The 22651-nt window shown below is 40.5% G+C and overlaps 2 protein-coding genes and 1 long non-coding RNA gene across 6 annotated transcripts in view; 2 read left to right on the plus strand and 1 right to left on the minus strand.

Moving 5' to 3' along the window:
- The window catches only part of TET3 (tet methylcytosine dioxygenase 3), a 61324-nt gene extending 51231 nt beyond the window's left edge, over window positions 1-10093 (plus strand). For all 3 annotated transcript variants that reach the window (XM_087938763.1, XM_087938764.1, XM_026715103.2), the window contains exon 10: window positions 625-10093. In XM_087938763.1, coding sequence (XP_087794889.1) covers window positions 625-2456 — 1832 coding nt within the window. In that variant the 3' untranslated portion in view covers window positions 2457-10093. The remainder of the gene's footprint in view (window positions 1-624) is intronic.
- Window positions 10094-10178: 85 nt separating this feature from the next.
- Window positions 10179-22634, minus strand: LOC148125000 (uncharacterized). The gene is made up of 2 exons (XR_015744634.1): window positions 22340-22634; window positions 10179-13802 (listed from the first exon to the last, which is right to left on the minus strand). It is a non-coding gene; the product is annotated as an uncharacterized LOC148125000 (long non-coding RNA).
- BOLA3 (bolA family member 3) lies at window positions 13323-19259 on the plus strand. Of its 2 annotated transcripts, none has more exons than XM_026715106.2 (4): window positions 13323-13400; window positions 13587-13713; window positions 16443-16531; window positions 16825-19259. In XM_026715106.2, exons 1-4 carry the CDS (start codon window positions 13362-13364, stop codon window positions 16933-16935), a joined length of 366 nt encoding a protein of 121 aa, XP_026570891.1. In that variant the 5' UTR covers window positions 13323-13361; the 3' UTR covers window positions 16936-19259. The 2 variants fall into 2 exon arrangements, with proteins under 2 accessions (XP_026570891.1, XP_026570892.1); XM_026715107.2 differs by having other exon boundaries at window positions 16851-19259.
- Window positions 22635-22651: the final 17 nt, after the last annotated feature.

A 22651-nucleotide genomic window follows, 5' to 3' on the forward strand; every position in this document is an offset into this window, starting at 1 on the left:
GAGGCTGGAGGTGGCCTTCCCCCCTTTTGCTGTCTACAATCTTCTAATCCATTAGGGCATCTCGGGGTGCCTGTGTAGAAACATGGCCTGTCACCAGGGATTCCAGAATGCCTTTCAGGATGGTTTTTGTTAGAACAATCACCTGTATAATGTGAGGACCTGTTCTACAACAGGGTTCCTAAGGAGTTGCAATCTAGACGGTCCTATACATTTCCATTCTGCCTCAGCTTTTGCAGGTGGTATTAGGTGACGGCAAACAAAGTAATTGGGTTCCATTACTAACCTTATTCGCTTTTGTTTTGTTCGAATTCCTGTAAGTACATATCAGGTTATTAATCACCAGGAGCATAGCAGGCGAGAAAAACTGTAAGTGGTTGCCTAGTTTCCTCCTCCATTGGCTGGTCACATCAATTCTGTGAAATAGGTGAGGTTGAAAGAGAGCTTCTTAGCTTTATGGGTAAGCTTGATTGCCGATTTGAACTACAGTCTATCACAGTTTTTAATAATTTAAAAGATGCTCCCAGAATTCCTCAGCCAAGTCCATGGCCCAGATCTTCAGTGCTTGTGCTAAGGAAGCCAAAGTGAACCTGCAAATTCACATTGGTTCTTTTTGTGCATCTGCAGATACAGCTTTGAAAAGTGGATTCTCCCAGCCATCCATCAAACCTTCCATCAAGGTGGAACCTCAGAGTCATTATAATGCCTTGAAGTACAATGGGAATGCGGTGGTGGAGAGCTACTCAGTACTTGGCAATTGCAGACCCTCTGACCCATACAGCATGAACAGTGTTTACTCTTATCATTCATACTATGCACAACCTAACCTGCCTTCCATGAATGGGTTGCATTCAAAGTTCTCTCTTCCATCTTTCGGGTATTATGGATTTTCCAGCAACCATATGTTCCACTCCCAGTTTTTGAATTACGGTGAGAACAAGAATGCACCCTGGATAAGCAGCCCCTATGAGACGAAGCCTGACGTCCAAAACTTACAAGATAATTTGAGCCATGCTTACAGAAATACTGAACTACTGGATGACATACCCTCCACCGTACGGAGCAAAAATCACCATCAGCGCACCTATGAGAAAGCCAGCAGACATACAAGCAAGAACCCAGCTGTGCCCCAGAGCTGTCACTCAGTCCCTGCAGAAGCCTTGTCCTTTGCACAAAACACAAACTATTTCAGCAACCGAACAATCAAGCAAGAACCAATTGATTCCTTGGCTCACCCAGAGTCCCTTTCTCAATCACCTGCTCTCAATGGTCTGAATTCAAACTTGAGCCCATCTGATTTATTCAGGTTATCTCAGAATGGTGGTCCAGAGCAACAATGGAGCCCTTATAAAGTCAACAGAAATCAGTCCCAACCTGAGAGAAATAGTAATGCTGAAACCTCGTGGAACATGTTTACACCGAATGACAGTGTCAGCATGCTTAATGCAAGAACCCAGAATAAATCCAATTTGTTTGGTTCCCATTCAAATGTTAGCAGGTTATCACAATCCTGCCTTATGGAGAAGCAGTGGAATTTGTTTCCTGGGGAGGGGCAGAATCTGTCACCTAGCCCTGATATACTAGGGAAACCATGGAGCCCTTGCAAAGTTGATGAAAGCCCGTCGCTGTTTTCTGCCAACTCAGACCTTCAGGAGAAAGCCTGGGGTCTCAGGCAATTGAACTACAATTCCATCAAAGGGAGCTCCAGGCTTCAAGAGGAACTTTGGCATTCTGGTAAAGGAGAGGAGAGGAGAACTCCAACACCAAACACAGGTTTACAGAGCAGATCATGGACTTCCTTTGCGTCGTTGCCCTCTACGACCTCAAGTGTTTGCGGGGAGAAGCCCCCATTTGCTTCCTTGAGAGAAGAAGGAAGTGCGTCATTGCTGGGGGCTGAAAGACCCTGGGATTCCTTTAGTTTGGATGACAGCATGGAAGAAACACCCGAGAAGAACATCAAGGAGGAAGAGGAGGAGGAAGAGGAAGAGGTCTGGTCAGACAGCGAACACAACTTTTTGGATGAAAACATTGGAGGGGTGGCAGTAGCTCCAGCCCATGGCTCCATCCTCATTGAGTGTGCAAGGCGAGAGCTGCATGCCACCACCCCGTTGAAGAAACCAAACCGATGTCACCCCACACGCATCTCTCTGGTATTCTACCAGCACAAGAACTTGAACCAGCCCAACCACGGACTTGCTCTTTGGGAAGCAAAAATGAAACAGCTGGCAGAAAGGGCAAGGGCAAGGCAAGAGGAGGCAGCCAGGCTTGGCCTTCAGCAAGACATCAAAAGCCTTGGCAAGAAGCGGAAGTGGGGAGGCAACTTGGCCCTCGAGCCCCAACAGGAGAAGAAGGACTTGGTCCCAAAGAGGCAGGCCTTGGCCATTCCCACCAACTCAGCAGTCACAGTGTCCTCTTACGCTTACACCAAGGTAACAGGGCCGTACAGCCGCTGGATATGAGAAGAGGACAGCTCTCCGGGGCCACTTTACCTCAATGTGGGCAGCACTCAAAGGCGGTGCTGGTCTGTGGTGCTTTTTCCTTTGGAGAGAAACAGAATATCAAGCCAGGTGTGAAGTTTCTCTACTGTCACTTGGGAGTTGAGTTAAAGAAACTTATTGCTGTCAACCTTTTTTCAGTAATCTAGTATTTATATCTTTGCATTTTAAACCTGTACATCACAGTAACAACAAAAGAAATTTGTAGTGTCCTTTTAAAAAGGACAGCTTTTTAATTCCATGTCCAATACTTATGTATGTTGGATTTTTAACTGCAATTATTACAACTCTGAAGCAGATTATGTGATTCATAAAAGACAACACCCCACCATAAACCAGGTACAAATTTGCACCTGTTGGGGCTGGTAAATAACTTCCTTTGGAGACCACCCAGAAACACGAGTTTCCAATTCAATCAAAGGACTGTCTGAATAGAGTTCAGTGGTTGATGCATGTGGTTTCTTACTGATTCAGTAGGTCCTGGTGGCTGGGAAGATATGGAGGGAAGGCCTATGCCATTGCAGATAAGCAACCGTTTCCTGCTCGGTTGTCTGAACAATGTTTAAAACGGTTCACTTGACATTGCTTTCTCTGCTTCAGATCTCGGTAGGATGAGCTGGACCCTTACTAGTCTTCTACCAGATCCCGAACAGTACCATAAATAGTAAAGCTTGAGCATAAGAAAGGAAGGAAAACAGGACTATGCGATCTACCAGCAGATACATTTTGCTTTTGTAAATTTCAAGGCACATTTTATCTCTATCATCAGGTCAAAGAAAAAGATAGTGATTTACACCGCAGGCAGTATTTTGCTGCTCCATTTTAAATAATTTATTCAATGAGTCCAGTTTAATTTGGAGGGAGAAAAAGGTTTTAAAATGAAGTTCTCTTGGAAAAGGGGGGAAAGGAAATGGAAGTGGAAGGCAAGAAAAATCCAGGGAAAGCCAACTTACGTAAAATAATCGTTGGCATCTTGATTTCTTGCTCGATATTCTGTGAGATGAATGAAACTCCATTGTAAGGACATTTCTTTTTTTCTTTTGTTAGCAGTGCTATTTAACCTAACTTTTAAGTTTGCAGTACTGTACAATATAATTATGCTAATTTCCTGGGATGGGGAACTAGTTATGCTTATAGTGACAAGCAATGCTAATAATAAATGGCAGCTTAAACTACTGTATCTTTAAGAAACCACTCTACAATACCTTCAGTGGGCAAATAGATAACCTCTTTTTTTTTTCTTTTTATCATGTCTGGTGCAGTTGGATTAAAAGGGGGACTTCTTACTGTATTTTCCAGTGGTGCAGGCTTACCAAATTAAGATAGTTCCCCAAACAAAATTTGTCCTAAAATATACACAAACGTATTGTAAGGTTTATTTTACTTTGCCGCCTTTGAGAGGAAAGGAGATGTAAACTTATGTGGTAACTAATTCAGTATAGCATAGCTGGTGCTTTGAAAATGTTGAATCCAGTGTTTAAAACTGATCTATTCCTCTTAGCCTTCTTTCTCTGAATAAGATGCCTGATCTACATAGGTGGCTACAGATCTCTGGAGCTAGACATCCCTTGGCCAAAAGCAATGGTGGGAGAGCAGCCTTCCTAAATTAGAATGGAATTCAGTTCAGTCCGGTCTCATCATTTTACTTAAACTACATAAAAAATAGCTTTGGGCATTTCATTTGTTTTAATGATAGAAGTATAAATGTTTTAAATTGCCTGTCACGAATGAGTGGATCTTTGTAAGGTTTTTCTTCAAATCATTTGAATTTCACCCTTTACTAGAAAAGTTCTGAGCTAGAGCTATTTGGGTTTTAAATGCTCCCACCAAGTCTGTGTGGAAAATACCCACTGAACTCCATGGAAATTGGAGATGGGGGCTCTCAATCCTGGAGGTGGCACCTTCGGAACATTTCCACACCCTCTTTTGTGCCATCTTCAGATTGGGTGGTGGCAACTCTCGCGATAAATTTAGGAATCCTTGCCACCTTTTACTACGGGTCTTTCTGTAGAAAAATGGAGATCTCACTCCTTCACCAGAGTAGATCCCCACTGGCTTTGATAAGCCAACATGAGTGGTTTCTCAGTGGTGCAGAAGGCAGAAGAATCAAACCTGTTCAAGATCCCCTTCTGAACTTAACCGGTGCCTTTTGAGGAAAGATGGCTTGCAGATTCAACTCTGTACATAGCATTTGTTTACTAGGAAACTTTCTCAGTCCTTGCACCTCGCAACAGGAGTAACGGGGGGGGGTGGGGAATCACCGTAGAGCATCCTGTGTGTTTTATGTGGTTCTGATTTTAAACTGTAAATAGCAAAAAAAAAAAAAATTTAAAAGCACTTTCACCAAGATTTAAAAGAAAGAGATACCCAATAACTTGAAGAACAGTATGTTTTAAAACAGATTATTGCGGGAGAAATGTAAATAGAAACAAAATATTTAACAAGCTTTTCCGTCCTTAATTCTTTTGTTTACTATATTCTGTAAAATTGCTTACATTTTGCAAGAAGAATCAATGAATTATAATTGATTTTGTATGCATACCTATGAGCATATCCTAGCTGTTAAGAATGATTCCAAGGCAGATTTATAGGAAATGTTCTGAGTGTCATAGGATTATACTGGCACCAGCCACTAATTTTCCACTGGTGTCGATCAGCCAGGTTTCAGGGCATCTGCACCAGAGACTCAATTAAACCCACAGTAAAAATGTTGGTTGATCATTTGTTCAGAATTGTATCACCTCAGAGTCCAGGTGCAAGACCTACAGTTTTAGAGCCGCTTTGTTTCAAATCAAGATGCTTGGCAGAAGGGGAAGTATTGAGAAGAGGTTGCTTTCAAGCAGGGGAAATAAACTGGTCGTTGCAGTCCGTAATGGTTCCATCTAGAAGCCCCTCCGGACAACCACTCCCCAGACACCATTTCTCTGCCTTGTTAGGCCAACTTCATGCCTGTCTGGCATTGATGGTTATGAGGTGGACCTATTAACTAGAAAAGAATCTCTTCCGCCCCAATATTTTGTATGGTTTGTTTAAGTGTATGTAAATTTCTTGGTTTAGTGTCTTATTTGGTAAATGTTGCTGGGGTGACCTGAAAGCTTCACTTAGATTATTTTAGAGAACAAGGATTTGTAAAAGGGTATGGAAAAGAAGGGGCTCCAATATATCTGACTTGTTGAAATAATGTTATTCAACTTCTGTCTTTGGAACTGTCCAGCCGTGAGAGTATAATTTTCTGAGCTGGAAATGTTGTCCTTTGGATCTTTCACCAAAGGAGGGTTCCGTGTTCCGAGTCTTCAAAAACCAGGAACTACCTGAGGGTCAAAGGGTGTTGAGCTGGTAGTTCCCTATTTGGTCCAGATCGGTTTATACAAAGAAAGGGAGAAATGCAAAGGTCAGCTCCTCAACTTGTTTTATTTTCACCAATACTCAAAAAGGACCAAATTATGTTCTTCCTTCAAACTTGTGCAACTCCAAAGCAAGTTAAACTGGAATCACTAGTTTTTACTGAAATAGCATACCTTTTAAAGGCCTGAATGACTGTGGTACAAATATGAAGAAATCTGGTCAGAAGTCAGTGTTAAATCTATAGAATGTGAATGCCATCAAAATTTGGCACATTTGTTATTTACTGCAGTTCAAAATCACAAAGTAAACATGGACAATACAAAATACAAATAAAAAACACAGGAAACAGAGTTACCATGGATTTCATGGTTGATTATACTTTTTCACATGCCCAATTTAACATAAAGATGTTTTAAGTAAAAACAAGACTGATCCCAGATAAATTTATGTTTTTAATACAAAAAGCCAGCTGCAGTCTGAGGTTGTTTTCATGCTATATATAAAACCTACCTCGTATCTCAGTTGTGAAAAAAAGTTTGCTTCAGAATTACATGTGAAAGATAGATCTATGCACGGGATTCTCTGCTTTAGCTTTGTGTTTAGAAGTTAGAAATTCTTGTCATTGGCTCTGTCATTTTCTTCTGGTTTGTACAATTCAGAAAATTGTATGACGTGCTTTATTTGTACTTAGAAGTGTATGGGTAAATGGCGTCTTAAGGCTCAAAGATATTTTTACACATGCACGCACACACGCACCCCAGTCCTGAGATCTTAAAGTAATTTCTTGGGAAGTCGAACTCAACTCACAAGGAGATCTGTAGGGCTAACAGTGCTATTAATTTCTTTCAGTAAGCTTGGTGAGCACTGCCAGTTTGCACTGGTGACTGAATAGCCTAAGACGTAGGAAGTCAAGGTGCTTAGGCACCCTGGTCATTGCATTGTCTTCTCTAAAAGCATGAACAAATGCTCCAAGCACTGTCTTTTGAATGGACGCGTTAAAGTGTAGCTGAACATTCATAAATCAACAGCAAAATAAATAAATATAATACTGAAATGTATTTGAGGAGGTGTAATGATGAGCTTAACCCTGGTGCTATAAATGAAAAAAATCCACAATCCCTGGAAAAATTCTTGAAACACTGACTTGTGTTGCACATGAAGACTTGGCTAGTTCTCACTGACTTCTCTGGGAGGAGGTTGTTTGGCTATAGGACATAGTCTCTGCTTTGGGCACTTGAATATCTTTTTGTCAAATCAGGAGTTGTTCCTGTCAGTCATTGTTTATGCACAAAGCATGGAAGGGTCAAGTGGTAGATGATGAGCATTTGTCATAATTCCTTTACCAGTTTTTCAGCTTGACTGTTGGTCTGTAAAACTTCGTTACAATCTTTTCATGGGTGTGTGTCTCCTTGTTGCTGCTCTGTGACAAGTAGGCAGCTAAGAAGCTTCAAAAGAAGACATCACAGTGCATGCCTTCCTTGCCCAACATGTGCCCCCCCGCTCCCCCATGTGCAGGGTTTCCATTACCTTCAAGTGAGTGGGGAAGACTGGGAAGGCTCCCACTTGCCTAGGCTAAGCTCCCACTCAACTAAAGGCAAAAAAGGAAGAAACAAAAAATATTCTGAGGTAATACAGCTGATGGTGCATAACGCCAGAATGTGCTTTGTAGGCTCATTCAAAGGCAGATTTTTAATCAACTAAAATCTTGTAATAAAAAGGTGCTACCTTGATGAGTTCTTTAAAAACAAGTTGCTTTTTAAGGTGAGGGAACAGAGTCCATCTTGCTTAGGTGCTATTATCTAACCAGAGAACTCTACAATTAAGTAAAAATAGAAAAGTTCGGTATTTTAAATATTTGTAGTTTCTAAAACTTCTGTTCTGGATCTAAAAAATAATAACTGCATAATCTGATTTTATTTAAAGTTCTGCACTCCTAGGGCTGGTTCTGAGAATGTAAGATTTGTATTTGTACAAAATTAACATCTCTGGAAAGGGCTTTTGGGATCAAGCCACAAGTTGTTTGATACAAATGGGTAAATAAAAACCAATTTCTTTAAAATAAAGACAATAAGGTACTGCAAACTGTACTCACAGTAACACTTGTGCCAATTTAGCAAGTGTGCATGGTGCAACAATCCATATTACTGTATATTGGTAACTATTATGCAAAACTATGGGTGCTTAATTGAAGTTTTGAGGTCACTCCAAGAGAGCAGCTATTTGTAAAAGCAGTGTAGTTGCCACCTTACTTGGCTTGCTGGCTTGCTTTCATTGTTAACAGCAAACAGAGCTGTCACTCCAGTGCTGTTTGCCTTACCCAAGGAAAGTCCTCATTGGACCATATTTACACCTCAATGAGAGCATATTTATTGAAGTCATTATCGGTCAAGAGTCCAGCCTGTTACAGGCTAGGTTTGGGCAGGTGGTGTGAATGTGGATCTAATCATACAAGGCTGGCTAATCTTTAGTCTAATTAGTCAGTTTCAATCTGCTATTATGGCTTTGTGTATTTACTATTTGTAAGTAGATGTGTTTAAAACTTTTACAAAATACTATTTTGGTGCTATTTATTTTCCATTTCTTCAGTCTCTCTTTCACTTTGGTTCACAGTATTTGCTTAAAGTGTATAGAATCAGAATTTTCTCATATAAGCTTGCTGTTACCACAATACATTCAAAATACCTCAGAAAACAGAGTATTGTGGCAACCTGTGATTCAGTTATAAATAATGGCATGGCTGCAAATATTAGAAATAAGGTTATGTATTTTATTAATTCAACACTGTACTTGACATCTTAGTAACTGTACAGCCGTTTGCATTCTATTCTTGGGCAATTTCTCACCTTCAATGAACCATCTTGAGGAATAAATATTCTAGAGCATTTAAGAGATGGTACCTTCTTGACAGTATGCAGGGCCTTCAGGAAGTAGCTCATAGCAGAATGTGACCCACAAGAGAAAATAGTTTTAGAAATAACATCTTAAGAAAAATATTATCAGTAATAAAATAGGTGTTTTAATTGATAGGTTTAAGCAAGTTCTTCTCTCTTTTTCTGCAAAAACATTTTTCTTATAAAAGTTTTTGGGGCAGGTTCAACAGGATCCTGGTTTTATTGTTATGCATAAACAAAAAGGATCGGACTTTTCAAAGCTACCATATCTGGTGATTCTTGTGTGGCTGATTAGTAAAATGAAAGCAAGATCAGTGCTGAATGATGATGACAAAATTTAACCCAATGTGCAAAGGTTAGTTTGTGATATACCCAACTAGGTTAAACCTTCAGTAAAAGGTACCATTTTACACTTTTAATATCTGGAACATTGTTTTCAAGATGGCAAAATGTAGCTGTTACATTGAACACCAAACTAATTTTATTGCTGTCCCTTTTAAAAGCAATGAATGCATTGAGATTTTTTTGTATGCAGAAAAATTATTATTACATGGTCAAAACAGGTGGGTTTTTAAAAAAATATTTATTCTTCCTGCCCAAGCATAGTAAAGCAAACTGGCTTATGTTTTCTTCTGCTCCAGTATCAGGGATTTATTGTTATTTTATGACTGATTTTTGGTTGCTTTTTTTCATTTTAGCACCTGCTTTTGGAGATTTACTCCCTGCTAATCAGTCTATGGAAATATCTATTTAGGTGGCTTTTGGCATTTATTTTTTGTTCATATCTGTCTTCTAAACAAATGTTATATCACAGTCTTTTAAATGCTTTTTTAATTTAAAGAAATGAGGAAAAGACCAGTTTGGATTTGGCAGACTAATTCAGTTTAGTTAACCAAAAGCTGTGACTACTCAAGGGGCTGGATTTCTTGTCTCCTTGAATTCACATTTGGTAAACGAGACCTCCAGCGGAGGCCACCTTGTGACCACACCTGAAAATTTATTTCTTGATTTGACTGTGGCTACTTGAAATGAAGTTTTATTTGGGGTTGGTTGACAACGGTAGATTTACAATGTCTCAAGGCAATAGGACTTGTGTATTAAACTGTAGATAACCTTAGTACAATAAGTCTATGCTGATAATTTTATTTTGTATAATTTCCTTGTATTTTTTCTTTCATACCTTTTCCCCCATCAATGTCTTGGCAAATTTATTTCTAGGATGCAAAAAATGGCAAGTATGAATCTTTCTTTTTTTTAATTTGTATTTTATTATGTTACACAGCCAAATGGTCTGTGAAATGTATTATTCCGGATATCTTTAAACTATTGTGGGTGTTTTAATAAATTTTATATTTATTTTTTGCACTCAAATTCAGTGTGTTTTTCTCCCAGTCAACAAATACAGGGCTGTCCTGTCCACAGATCTATCCTCTCATGCAATCCCAATCTATTTTTATTTTAGCTTTGTCTCTCATTTATTTTTCCTCACAAAATAGCTTCTCTTTTCATTGCATCCATTCCTTCCCTTACCTGAATCCCTAAGCCCTTCTTCTGACAAAGGCCACTGAATTGGTCACCACCATTCCATGGGCTACCACTTTGGGGTTCATCTTGGTATTTTAGACTCTATTCAACCCATCCCCCTAGAAAAACACTTTTGTGCCTTTTAAAAGGCATTCTGAATTTAAACATGCACATAAATATGTCCATTTACAAATCCAAGGGGAACACGTTACTAAACGCAGTCGAATTTGATCAGGATCTAGGATAGGCTATTTATGAGACTGTTTTCATCAGCTAAATGGCACATTGCAAGGGTGGCTTTGGCTACTTATGTTCAGGCAACATCATTTTTTGAAACAGTTCTGGACCAAATACAGGCAATTGATTCCTTAATGCTAATGGTTAGTCAGTCTGGGATGACACAATAAGTTTAAGACAAGCCATCATACAGTTTGCAGCTTGTGATTTAGTATGCTCAGTGAACTCAGCCAATTGTGATTTTCAGTAAGCCATAGTTAATCAAACCATGTGAACCTAACTATTACTTATCTAGTTAATTCCAGCCTTGGATAAAACAGAAACAAGAACAGCCAATTCATCTTCTGATTCTAGACAAAAACACCACCACCATGTTTATGGAGAGTCAGGCTACCAGCCTGAAGCACCTGTTTGACTGCTCAGTTCACGTGACTGACAGGCTCAGTTTCCTTTTAGAGAGAACTTGAGTCTTTTCCTCAGGGTCTGGTGGGCAGTTTGAGACCCTAGTCATGGCCTAGAATGGGTAAGAGATTGGGCCCTTGGACTATATTGCTCCTACATGGCCTCTCCCTGGGTGGCAATCCCAAGATACATCCTGACTTGCTGAGGAGCTTCAGGAATTGAAGTGCAAGAAGAGACACAAGGATGATAACTGGAAGGAAGGAGGGGTGCATCTGATACAGCCTGAGTAAGAAACCCTATTAGGCATTACATCATGGGGATTACAGTGGTGAAACATTTCTCTTCTCCCACCTGCATCTGCCAGTAGCAGTCTGGCAAAACAGGCCACAGAATCCATCGACAGCAGTGGTGACAAGCTTGGATATAATTATTCATTTAGGGTGTGGCATATAATACATGGACCAGCAATATATATTAACATTTCATCTAGATTAGTAAAACACAATAAAATCTAAATATTAAAAAAGATCTGTGTTCAAATATCAATGTCTAGGTCATCTAACCATTGAAGCACAGCATTGTTTGTTAAAGTCAGATACTGGACTGGTATATGCCCTCAGCTTACAGCCGATCACAATGAATAAATACATCAAGACATTAAATCAGATAGGAACTAGATATTACCAATACATAAAAACATACAAATGGCTTTGTTTTCAATACATATGTAAATATCTCTGGTTCTGCAGTACCACTGTAACTGAATGGTTGCTTAACAAATGGTTAAGTCATGGACTATATTTGAACTAGTTTTGGTCAGGTTTCAGTCTGCAGGCAGCGTTCATCATATTTGTTGATGACTTATGGTAGGGCAGGGACAGAGGTGGTGCATCCAGCCTCAGGCTCCCTGACCTCCCAGCACCTTTTGATATTGCTGACCATCCTTTTGGACTGGCTTCAGGGGTTGGCGGTGGGTCCGCATTTGTGGAGGATAACAGGGGTACCCCTTCTCTTTAAAACCTACATGAAAAAGCTGGGTGATGTTATCTGCCAACCTGGAATCAGGTATTATCAACATGCAGATGATACTCAGTTCTGAATCTCTCACCCTAACTGGTTAAAAAATAATGAATGGAAACTTATCAAGGAGGAATCCAACTTAGAATTAAGGAGAAATTTCCCAACAGTGAAAACCATCAATGGAACGGCTTCCCTTCAAAAATTGTCTTCTGTCATTGGAGGTTTTTAAGATGGACACCCATTTGCCTGGAACGGTATAGTTATTCTGTCTCTCATGTCCTACTTACCTCTCAGCTGGTCCAGAATGCGGCAGCATAGGCAGTGACGGGCAGGCACCACGTTATCCACACATCACATATGTGAGATCCACATATCACACAGGCAGTGAAAGGGGCACCACTTTATTAGCACCTCCAGTGGCAGGAGGATGATCTTGAGACACCCATTCGCTTGCAACATGACTCCTGGATGCCTGAAGGGCAGGAAGAAGCCAAACCCTCAGATGGAGCTGTCATCTGAGAAAGCCTCAGACTGGACCTCTTGAAGAGGAAGGGGCAAGCACGCTCAGACTTGCAAGATGCAGGTGTTGTAACATTATTAGATTTTTAACACATTTTTAAACAAAATAAAAGGTCAAGGTGGTGTATCTAACAATCCTGCTTCCTATTTTCCCCACAACAGCCCTGCAAGGTGGGTTGGGCTGATCAGGAGCCACCCAGCTGGCTTTCCTGCCTCAGGCAGGCTAGAACTTCCTGTCTCTTCTCCAGTCTCTCCACTACACCAAAATAAACGGCCCTTTTGCAATAAAAGTACAGGTAGTCCTCGATTTACGACAATTGAGTCCAAAATTTACGCTGCTGAGAAATCTGTTGAATTTTGCCCCATTTTACGACTTTCCCTGCCACAACCGTTGAGTGATTCACTGCAGTTGCTCAACTGATAGCAGGTGGTGAACGGCTTCTCTTCCCCAACGGATGTGCCTGTCAGGAAGGGGCAAAGGGGCTTGACCGCGGGACCCCGGGGTACTGCGGCCGTCGTGAGAACCAGCTGCCAAGCATCCGGATTTTGGCCACGGGGCCGCTGCAGCCGTCAAAAGTCGTTTTTTTCAGTACCGCTGTAACTCTGAACGGTCACTCAACTGTTGTAAGTCGAGGACTACCCGTATCGGTCTGCATGGCTGCGCTTTTCAAAGGGCAAGGGAACTCCGGCCCCTCTCGGGAGCCTCGGCGGATGACAGGGGGCGGCCCTCACCCCTCCCACCCACCGCTCGTCCCCTGCCAACGCTCGCCAGAGAGGCGGCGAAGGCCGGGGGGGGGGTGGGGGGAGGCACCGTCCTCGCCCTTCAGTCTATGCGTCACCGACGCGCCCTGAAGCCGCGCTTAGCGACGGTGTGAGCATACGTCACCAGCCGACGCCGGAAGGCCGCGCAGACCTCTGACGTCACGGCACCATGGCTGCTGCCGCCTGGTTTCCCGCCTGCAGGAGGAAGGTCGGTGTCCGATAGGGAGCCGGGGAGGCTCTGGCGGAGGGCGACCCAAGGGATAAAGACGGCCCGAAGGGGGAATCTCTCGCTGTCTTCCCTGCGCACCTTCAGGATCCCGGACCGGAGTCCCGGGGAGGGGGCTTCGATCCACCTTAAGTTGCTGCTAAGCAGAATCGTTTCCGTTTCCCGCAGGTGGCTTTTCTTCTGCGCCGCGGAGAGCGATCTTTGGTTTCCCAAACCGAGGGGGAAATCCGGGTGACCCGAGCCCTTCAGGAGAAATTCCCCCAGGCTGTTGTGATTAAAGTCGTCGATATCTCAGGTGAGGTGAGACGTTTCTCGCTAGGTCCCTGCTGAAATCTCTCTGGGGGTTTTCTGCGATGATCTTCATGCGGGCTGTCTCATTCAGAACTGTGGGATGTGAAAGGGAGGATTTATCTGCTTATTCTACCGCCGTAGCTCGTCTTCCCTTCAGAGTGATCATTTTACTGCATCCGATTTGAAGAAAGGTGTTGATTGGTTTTTCATTGCATTTATAATCTTAATCCTTAGGTTAAGATTGAGTCCATCTTTTTTTAACCGTTAAATTTACAGTAGATTTTGAAAGAGTTCCCAAATGATTGAAATGCATTAGCAAAATAATCCAGTGACACAGCTAGTCAAACAGCACATAAAATGTCCACATTGTGAAATATATGCTGATAATTGGTAGAATGCAAGCAATATTATATTGATTTAGAGAGATCTTAGCTGACACAGAATAGTGTGAACCTGCTTGGGGTAAATCTGTTAAGTAATTGTATACTGCATGTGATATATTGCGCAACATCTTCAAATTGGTATAGTCCTTGCAAATTATCAGGGAATACTGCATATAGTGGCTGCTTATGCAATTGAGGCTTGTACATTATGCTATTTTTTTCTAACTTACTAAAAAGCATTTTTAGACAGCATTTATTAACCAAAGCCACAATGAATGGAGATCAAGTTCTAGGTCAGAGTTCTCTAACCTTTTTGGCTTTGCAGACGGGGAGGGGGGAGAAGGAAAGGGGATGGTTCTGCATGACCGGTGGGCATGCAAGCAATAGGCATGAGTGCACACAGCTCCATTTGTGTGCCCACTACTCCCATACACCATTCCCCTCCCCTCCACCAGCAGGCATTCTCACCCACCACTTCCACAACCCGGTTCTGAATGGCTCAGGGCCTGGTAGTGGGCCATGGCCCCGGGGATTGGGGACCCCTGTTCTACATGATCTAGTCATGCCTATGATGTATTGATGTATTACACTTGCAGTGTAAGAAGAGTAAGTGACAGAATGAATTTATGACTGAAAGGAAAAAAATATGCATATGTGAATTTGAAAGCAAGGGTAAGCTATAATAAATCTAAAAGGAAATGGTCTGATTCTTGGCGCTGATAAATAAAAGCAGAGAAGTGAAAAATATGTTTAATGAATTCATTAATGAATGAATGGGCTAAAATATAGGCTAGAGAGTATGAATTGGTGGTATCTAAATTGTAAGTTAGTTGCATGTGAAACTAAGAGTGTATGTTATTCTCCATAAAAGTCACAATGGAAGAACCAGAGATGAGTTTGGGGGAAAATAATGCAACATTCTCAGTGACTGCAATCTGGAGAGAAAAAGGTTCTGATATGAATGGATGAGTGGAACAAAATGAGAGGCAGCACTAAAGCTGGGCCTTTGAAAGTCCCACATCTCAGTAAAGGTGCTGATCGTTTGGTGAGTTTCTTTTTAGAAAAATGTATGTTTTGAACACGTAGATTAAGCATAAACAGAATAACTATAATTCTAAAATCATAGTTGGTTTGACTGTTTTTAATGAATTGAGAGTTGATGAAGGATACATACAAGATGATGAAAACATACTAAATGTGAGACAAAGTAGAGTGACTGTATTGAACAATCCATAACGATCATAGAGCATAAATTTTCTGTGAAAAAGATTACTCTCTCAACAAAATTAATGAAAAGTAGATAAAAATGTGTAGAGTGACAAGAATGATATTGCACGGACAGAAAAAATGATATGACAGAGTGACATAATGGTGGCTCCATGATTATATATGTCCATTTGGATGGACCACCTAGAAGAGAGTTGAATCAAAAATCTTGATCCCAATCAAAACACCATAACAAAAAGTCCAAATGAAATAGAAGCTTTGAATATCAACACTTTCTGGATGAATACAAGATAAAAGGTTAGTGAAGTATCTGAGAAGCATGTGGGATTATTCCAATGGAATGTGTGAAAAAAATATTCTTGGCAAAATGAAGGAAATTCTGGATGAGAAAAAAATAATGTGAGAGACCAAAGATTAAAAATGCACAACACTTTTGATGGAAATAAAAAGTGATTTGGAAGTAGATGAGCTAACACCACCTGCTTCGTAGCTTCTTCAGAGGGTAAGAGTGTCAGCCAATTGGCTCAGTGCCTAAGGCAGGCGCAGAACCCCTCACTGCTTGCCTGATACTTTCACCAGTTCACCAAACCAGGTTTCCTTGGATGATGGAATATTGTACAAATGTGGAGGAAGTGAATACTGCAAATGGAATTGACGGGTAAATACATTGGTATTGAAGAGGGAATAAGACTAGAATGTGCACCCGTGGTTAATTGATGCATTTTGGATAAATATATGGATAAGTACTCTGGAAATAATTAAAAAGTTTGGTTAAGATGGTTGTTAGTCAGGAGATATGCATGACCATGTTCCTTTGTTTTTAGATATGGTTTTAACTGAGAATCCAACTGACCTGTAGTAAATATTAGTCTGAACTATACCTAAAATGAGCATCTTGTCCCATGTTATTCAAAAGATGCTTCCTAAATGATTTATTTCCTTGGTTATTTTCTGCTTATGAGCTACTGCTTTCTACATTCAGTTTACTTATTTCCCATGATAGGAACATTTAATCTCTACTTAAAATAGTCTTAATAAGATTTAAAAATGTGAAGTTTAAACTGATGAAAAGATTGAAGCATGTTAATCCCTAAATGTGATAAAAACAACTCATTTTGTCAAGGTGGCTGTGGAGCAATGTACGAAATACATATAGAATCAGAAGAGTTTAAGGAAAAGAGAACAATTCAACAACATCAGATGGTTAATCAGGTAAGCAGGTGGACCTTAACACTATGGGAATTCTACGGGACCTTTGGATTTCAAGCATTTCCAATTATTGACTCCTCCAGACTTCATGCATGCCTCTCTTATGATTCTTTTGCATTGTTCAGATGTCTTAATTTTAATTGAGAGGAGCTCTGCTCTCAAAGGTGGCCTAGAAATACTGTTATAAGTGAAGTGAAAACTGCTATATTTGGGCTTATTTCTTATTCTATAAATGGATAGCTTCTATATTATATGTTGCCAGTTTGTGCCTGAAATTATTTTTTTCTTTTGCATAGCTGTTTACAATGCCTCCTTCTTCTAGGCTCTTAGTGAAGAAATTAAAACAATGCATGGACTGCGGATTTTCACTTCTGTTCCCAAGCACAGAACTGACTGATAGCAGATGAAAACTGTGCCTTTCAGAAGTTGTGAGAAGATGACCACTGGAAAAATCATAAAACTAGTGGGTTGTATTCCTGTCTTTCCCCCTTCCAATCACCAATGCCTGGTTTCAGCAGCAAAGTTTATGTCAGATTGAAAATTTAGCTCATGTAATTGTATTAGTTTTTTTCAAGAAGACTAGTTGAACTTACAGTAAAAGTCTCCTTATCCACTGTATTAAAGCCAAGAATGAAAAAGAATAGGAAAAATATTTGCAACATGATCTTGCTCTTATTTTTAATTCAAAACTCTTATCGTGGCTCAGATGGAAATTCACTTGAAATATAACACAAATGCCTGCTGCTTTTGTTGAAGTTTCTGATAATGGGGGATGTTAATAATTGTAGACTCACAAATATTATAATTGCTTGAAGTCTAAAAAGCCTTTTTTATAAAAAGGCTGCTTTTATACCAATTCTCGGACAGTCTAGTTTTCTAAGATTATCGTTAAACAATCCTACTAATGCATAATCATTAGCTATGGGCAGGACTGCCTTTTCCTTCTATTAAGAAGGTGACATCTGTTGATCTATTTATTACTTTAAATGTAATGCCAAATAAGGTAGAATTTTAATGAGAAATAGTTTGACATTATAGCATTCTGAAGGTGGGAAATAAATTTAAATGTCATTTTTTTCTTCTAATTCGATTATAAAGCCCTACATCCTGTTCTCTTTCTGGAAGGACTCTGCATGCTTAAAATGTTATTTGGAGGTTTGCAGGTAATCTTTGGTTAATGACCATTTCTTCAGAGTGATGTCTGTGGCGAATGCAACATCCCTGGAATCACGCGATTGCAATTCAGTCACTGGGCAACCAGCTCACATTTACAATGGTCCCAGTGCCACATGGTCGGGTGATCTCCACTGCTGGCTTCTGAAAAGTGAAGTCAGTGGGGAAGCTGGCAGGCGGTCACAGGTGGTAGCGTACTTAATGACTGTGGAACTTCTGGAGCTTCTGGCATAAGCCAGCACAGTCATGGGATGTCACACTTTATGAGCATGCCATGTCATGATGGGATTCTCAGTCCCAGTCCATTCCCATCATTAACCAAGGACTGCCGGTACTTTGGGCTTATCCTGAGCACTGCACTAAAGCTTGAAAGGTGCTACAGTTTTCAGAATCATTCTTCCTTAATAGAGTGATATTCTTTTTGTACATTTGTGGGGAAGCTAGAAAAATAATCAAACTCATTTACAAATATTCCTCTTAGAATACTCATTTTAATTTCAATACTATTTTCTATTTTTCTTTTCCACTAATGGAGAGAACAAAACAGATGTCAGATATAAAAGCCCTTATGAGCAGTGGTACCTTCAGCTTTCTGACCCATGCATACTTTGTGGTTCTGAACTAGGAAGAGCATAGGATGACTAGATGGAATCTGTGTGCCATCAAATCATTTTTGACTCCTCGTGATTACACTGAATATCATATAGACTGATATTCGTGAAATCACCTGTTAAGGTATTACACAGGGTCTGTAAAGCGGGGGAAGCACCATATTGGGGCTCAATGTTTCAAGGGGGAAGGGCAGTATTGTGTGAGTAGGTCTATTCCTCCCTCCTGCATCAGAGAAGTTGCACCCTCCATAGCTCTTAGTCACTCAAAGTCATCAGTTGCAGGAGTGGCTGCCAGGCTCAGGGAAATAATTTGAATTTGGGGTAGAGTTTTACTCACAGGCACAACTTTGTGTGATCTGCAAACCCTCATAAAATGGAGACCTCCAAGATGAATGTTTCCTAATCCTTTCCAGGCTTGCAAACACTCATGAAAACACTGTTACCCTAACACACTTCTTTGTTAAGTGGAAGGACTAAATCATACAGCTATGTTTTTGTAACAGGTCATTGTGACAAAATGTAGCAAGGTGGCATCCAAAAGCAGACCCTGCACCTGCGGGAACATGCTAGTGTAGCAGTAGGAAAATTACACATAAAGCACTTTTATATTTAGCAGAAATCCCCCAATTCTCCAAAGCTTTGCTTAATACAATATTGTGCAAAACCACAAAGTTACTGAACCAAGGAACTAGCCATGTTCCAGTAAGCAAGGGGGGATATGGAAAATAACAGATGGTGTAAGATAAAATGAGTAATTATATGTACTTCTCTTTTCTTGGTATATATGTTATTCTCCTTTGTTGGTATAGTTTAATAAAAGTAACACCCCAGGCTAAGCTGAGGTCATGACATGTATAAAAGTGACGCCTCAGGAAGAGCCAGGGGTTCAGAATTTGCCATTCTAATGCTCTGAACCTTGTGCACAAATAAAAACCTGTGTTCTCCAACCTTTCGTGGTCTTGTGTCCTGATTTGGAAACAGGATCTGCTGCAACATTAGGAGGAAGATGATTGTGACAATAAAATGTCTACTGGTGGAATAATGTACAAAGCTTCCATCATGGTCCTTAATCATGTTTTACTTTTGCTGGAGAGGGAGGGAGGAAGAGAGAATGATGTCTTTTTAAAAATGATTAAGTGTATTTTACAGCTTACACTGCAGTTTTTATGGGATCTTTGTTCCTAAAGATGCCTTTTTATTGGCTTCAGCTTCTACTGGTGTGGTGTGGTGTGGAATGATTAGAGCCAGTTTGGTCCAGTGGCTAAGACACCAGACTAAAAACTGGGAAAGAGGGAGTTCTAGACTAACACTAGCTTTAGCCATGAAAAGCATTTAATGCTGGAAGCTGCCCAGAGTTATTTACTATGAGATAGATAGTAAATAAATTATATAAATAAGCCAAGTGTTCTCTCAGCCCAACTCACTTCACAGGGTGGTTGTTGTGAGGAAAATAGAAGAAAAGTGCTTGTGTTCACTGCACTGAGTTATTTGAAAAAAATAAAGGTGGGATGTAAATAAATAAGCCTGGATTATCTTTGACACAGCATAATTGTCCAGCAAAAGTATGGCTGTTTAACCACCATATTGGGTTCAGCAGGCAATACTTTGACTTTCAACTAAAAGATGTAAATTTCCTAGAAATGTTTTGATCACAACAAAACATTGGTGTTGTGGACATGATAGAATTGAAAAAACAAAACACCCTCCCCCATTGGGTCCTTAGTACGATGAAAAAAGAATCTTCATTTGAATCTGTAATTAAACAACCCTGCGACCTGTTGGGTTGTCATTTCAGAGGTATTTGTTTTTTACCTAGACAGAGAAACGGAATGAAGGGCAAGAAAGCAGTGGGAGTGGGAGTGGCACCTTGTCCACGGCGGTCTGAGAGTTAGGGCAGGGCCAGTCTACTTGATCTTCAGTAGCCAAAGAAGAGGGCGGGTTTCTGCCTGGTCTTTGGATATCCGAGGCGGGGTGGAGAGGTGTTACTGAACTTCCTGCCAGTCAGCATGGCATCACTGAAGCGATCACAAATTTGCCAAATTTCAATCTCACAAGAGTCATGGATCCTACTTTTTGGGGTGCATTCTGTAACAGCCAATTTGAGGTATGGTTCAAAAAATTGTTGCCCTATGATGCACCCTTTCACCTCGATAAAGCTTACAGATACAAGAGTTTTAGTAGTTTATAGATTTGGTATGAAGAGTCAGTTTAATAAAACAAACCAGTGCAGCACAAATATATTTCTCACAAACACTTATCTTGTACAATGCTGACATTATAGAAGCTGTACAGAGAGTCATGTCATATTTTACATTGGGAAACATCCTTGTCTATTAATTGCATTCACCATGGATTCCAGATGTCTCCTTTGCTGATGAGAAAGGCTATAACCCATTCCAGAACAGCATTTGTCAAAACAAACTATTTCCCTCCAAACGACAGGCTTTCCTAGGCTTTCCTTCACTAGTGTAAGTTGAATATTAACAATTAGGATCCTGAGAACAATTCTGATCCAATCAAGATGAATTGGATTTCAGGTCTGATGACCCCTCAGCCTCTGGAGGACAATGGGTTTGGAAATGGGGGGTTTTCATCTGTGATCCTTTAGATATGAACACTCTCAGTCGATGTATGTGGTTTTCACATTGGGACTGGGACTTTGCATCTCTAGTTCCAGCCATGATTGCTGGTGCTAAAGAGGTCACCAGATTCCTTACCCTTTATTCTGCTCGGATCTTAGTTGCAATGGTGCTTTGTTGCCTCTTTCAGTGGAACAGAGAATTAAATATGAAACTGCTTCATTTATGTGATTGTCCACTAGGACTCTTAGATGTGCCACCTATTTTATACCTGTGTAGTTGCCTAAGTGTAAAACCATACTTTTATCACCATTAAATTTTATTTTGTTAGATAGGGCCCAGTGTTCAAGTCTGCATCTTGAGCTATCTTCTGGAGTGTTGGCTAATTCCTACCAGCTTGGTGTCGTATGCAAATTTGATCCTCTGCCCTTCTAAAGAGCTTCTTTAGGTGGATTCAATATAAAAGAGAAAGGTATGATTTAGCAGCTGCTCACTAGTGCAATTCCCTTAGCAATGAGGAGGAACAGGATTCTGACCTCAGCTTCTGGGAAACAGCAGACACCTACTGACCTTGAATGCCAATACTGAATGCTGCATGATGTGAAAAGTACTAATGGGTTAAAGGTGCAATTTTGCCCATTTATGAAAACAACTACTTTTTTTCTTGCTACAGTGGGCCTCTTACGACTTTATTGCTTTGGTCAACAGTGCTGAGAAAATGTATTTTAAACATTTTTATAGAATGACAAAATTCCTGATCCTAGAATGCTTTGGGGAAAATTATTCAGCCTGAGCACTTGTGATTTCAGCAATTTGATGCAGATGCCACTGCTGTTACTAAAAGCTTCCACGGGTTGGGAAGAATCAGCTACCACTTCAAACTGGTACCCTTTTATTGGGAGTTGATGAAACTAGTGATGCACCATTTGTGGTAACCCAGATAAACAGTGACAAAATGTTTTTTAAAGGACAAGAAGTTAACTTCCTTGATCTTACAATGAATAAACTGAATACACTGGATATCAGAGAACTTTTAATAGTGATAATGCTAATTTTTGCTGGATATGAAATTTAGGAGCTAGATGTAATTTGAACTTGGCCCGTTATTGGATTTGAGTTATTCTTGCCACATTTGAAACTAAGAAAATTGTTATTATTCTGAATTGATCATTTGTATAATAAAGATACATGTTCTTAGCTATATTTCAAATATTTTGAGTTTGCCATCAATTTGGGACTTGGATTAGTTTATTATATTTTTTCAGAGGTTTTTCCACCGTCATTTGCTATTAGTAATATTGCTTTCTTGATTGGTATCGCTAAAATTTATATGCACTTATTCTTTTTTAGGAACTCTTGGAGCATTGATAGGTCGAGGAAGGGCAAATCTTGTCCCTTTCTTCACAAGGAGAAAAAAAGACTTAGGGATTAGCTATTTTAATACATACCTGGGAAAAATCCACAAGAAATTGCAAAACAAAAACCAAGTCAGAGTCGATTGGTACAGAGGCAGTCTTCGAAAATATGGGGCGCGTGTAGAATTTCCTTTGTAAAATTGTAGATTTAGCAGGCGGCGGACGCCTGCGCGGCCGAACGTTCCCGAGAGCCTCGAGGGTCAGAGCGGTCTACCCTTCAGGCTCAGGCACAGGCCACGCGGGCCAATGAGCGCAGCGCTTGCCCTGCTTCGCAAATCGAAATTCACGGCAGCCGCCTCGGCCCGTCGGTTGCGTCAGTTTTTCCCTCCGCCAAATCACCGAGTG

Source organism: Pseudonaja textilis, chromosome 9 (assembly GCF_049901715.1).
Source record: "Pseudonaja textilis isolate UNSWEBS1 chromosome 9, rPseTex1.2, whole genome shotgun sequence".
NCBI lineage: Eukaryota > Metazoa > Chordata > Lepidosauria > Squamata > Elapidae > Pseudonaja > Pseudonaja textilis.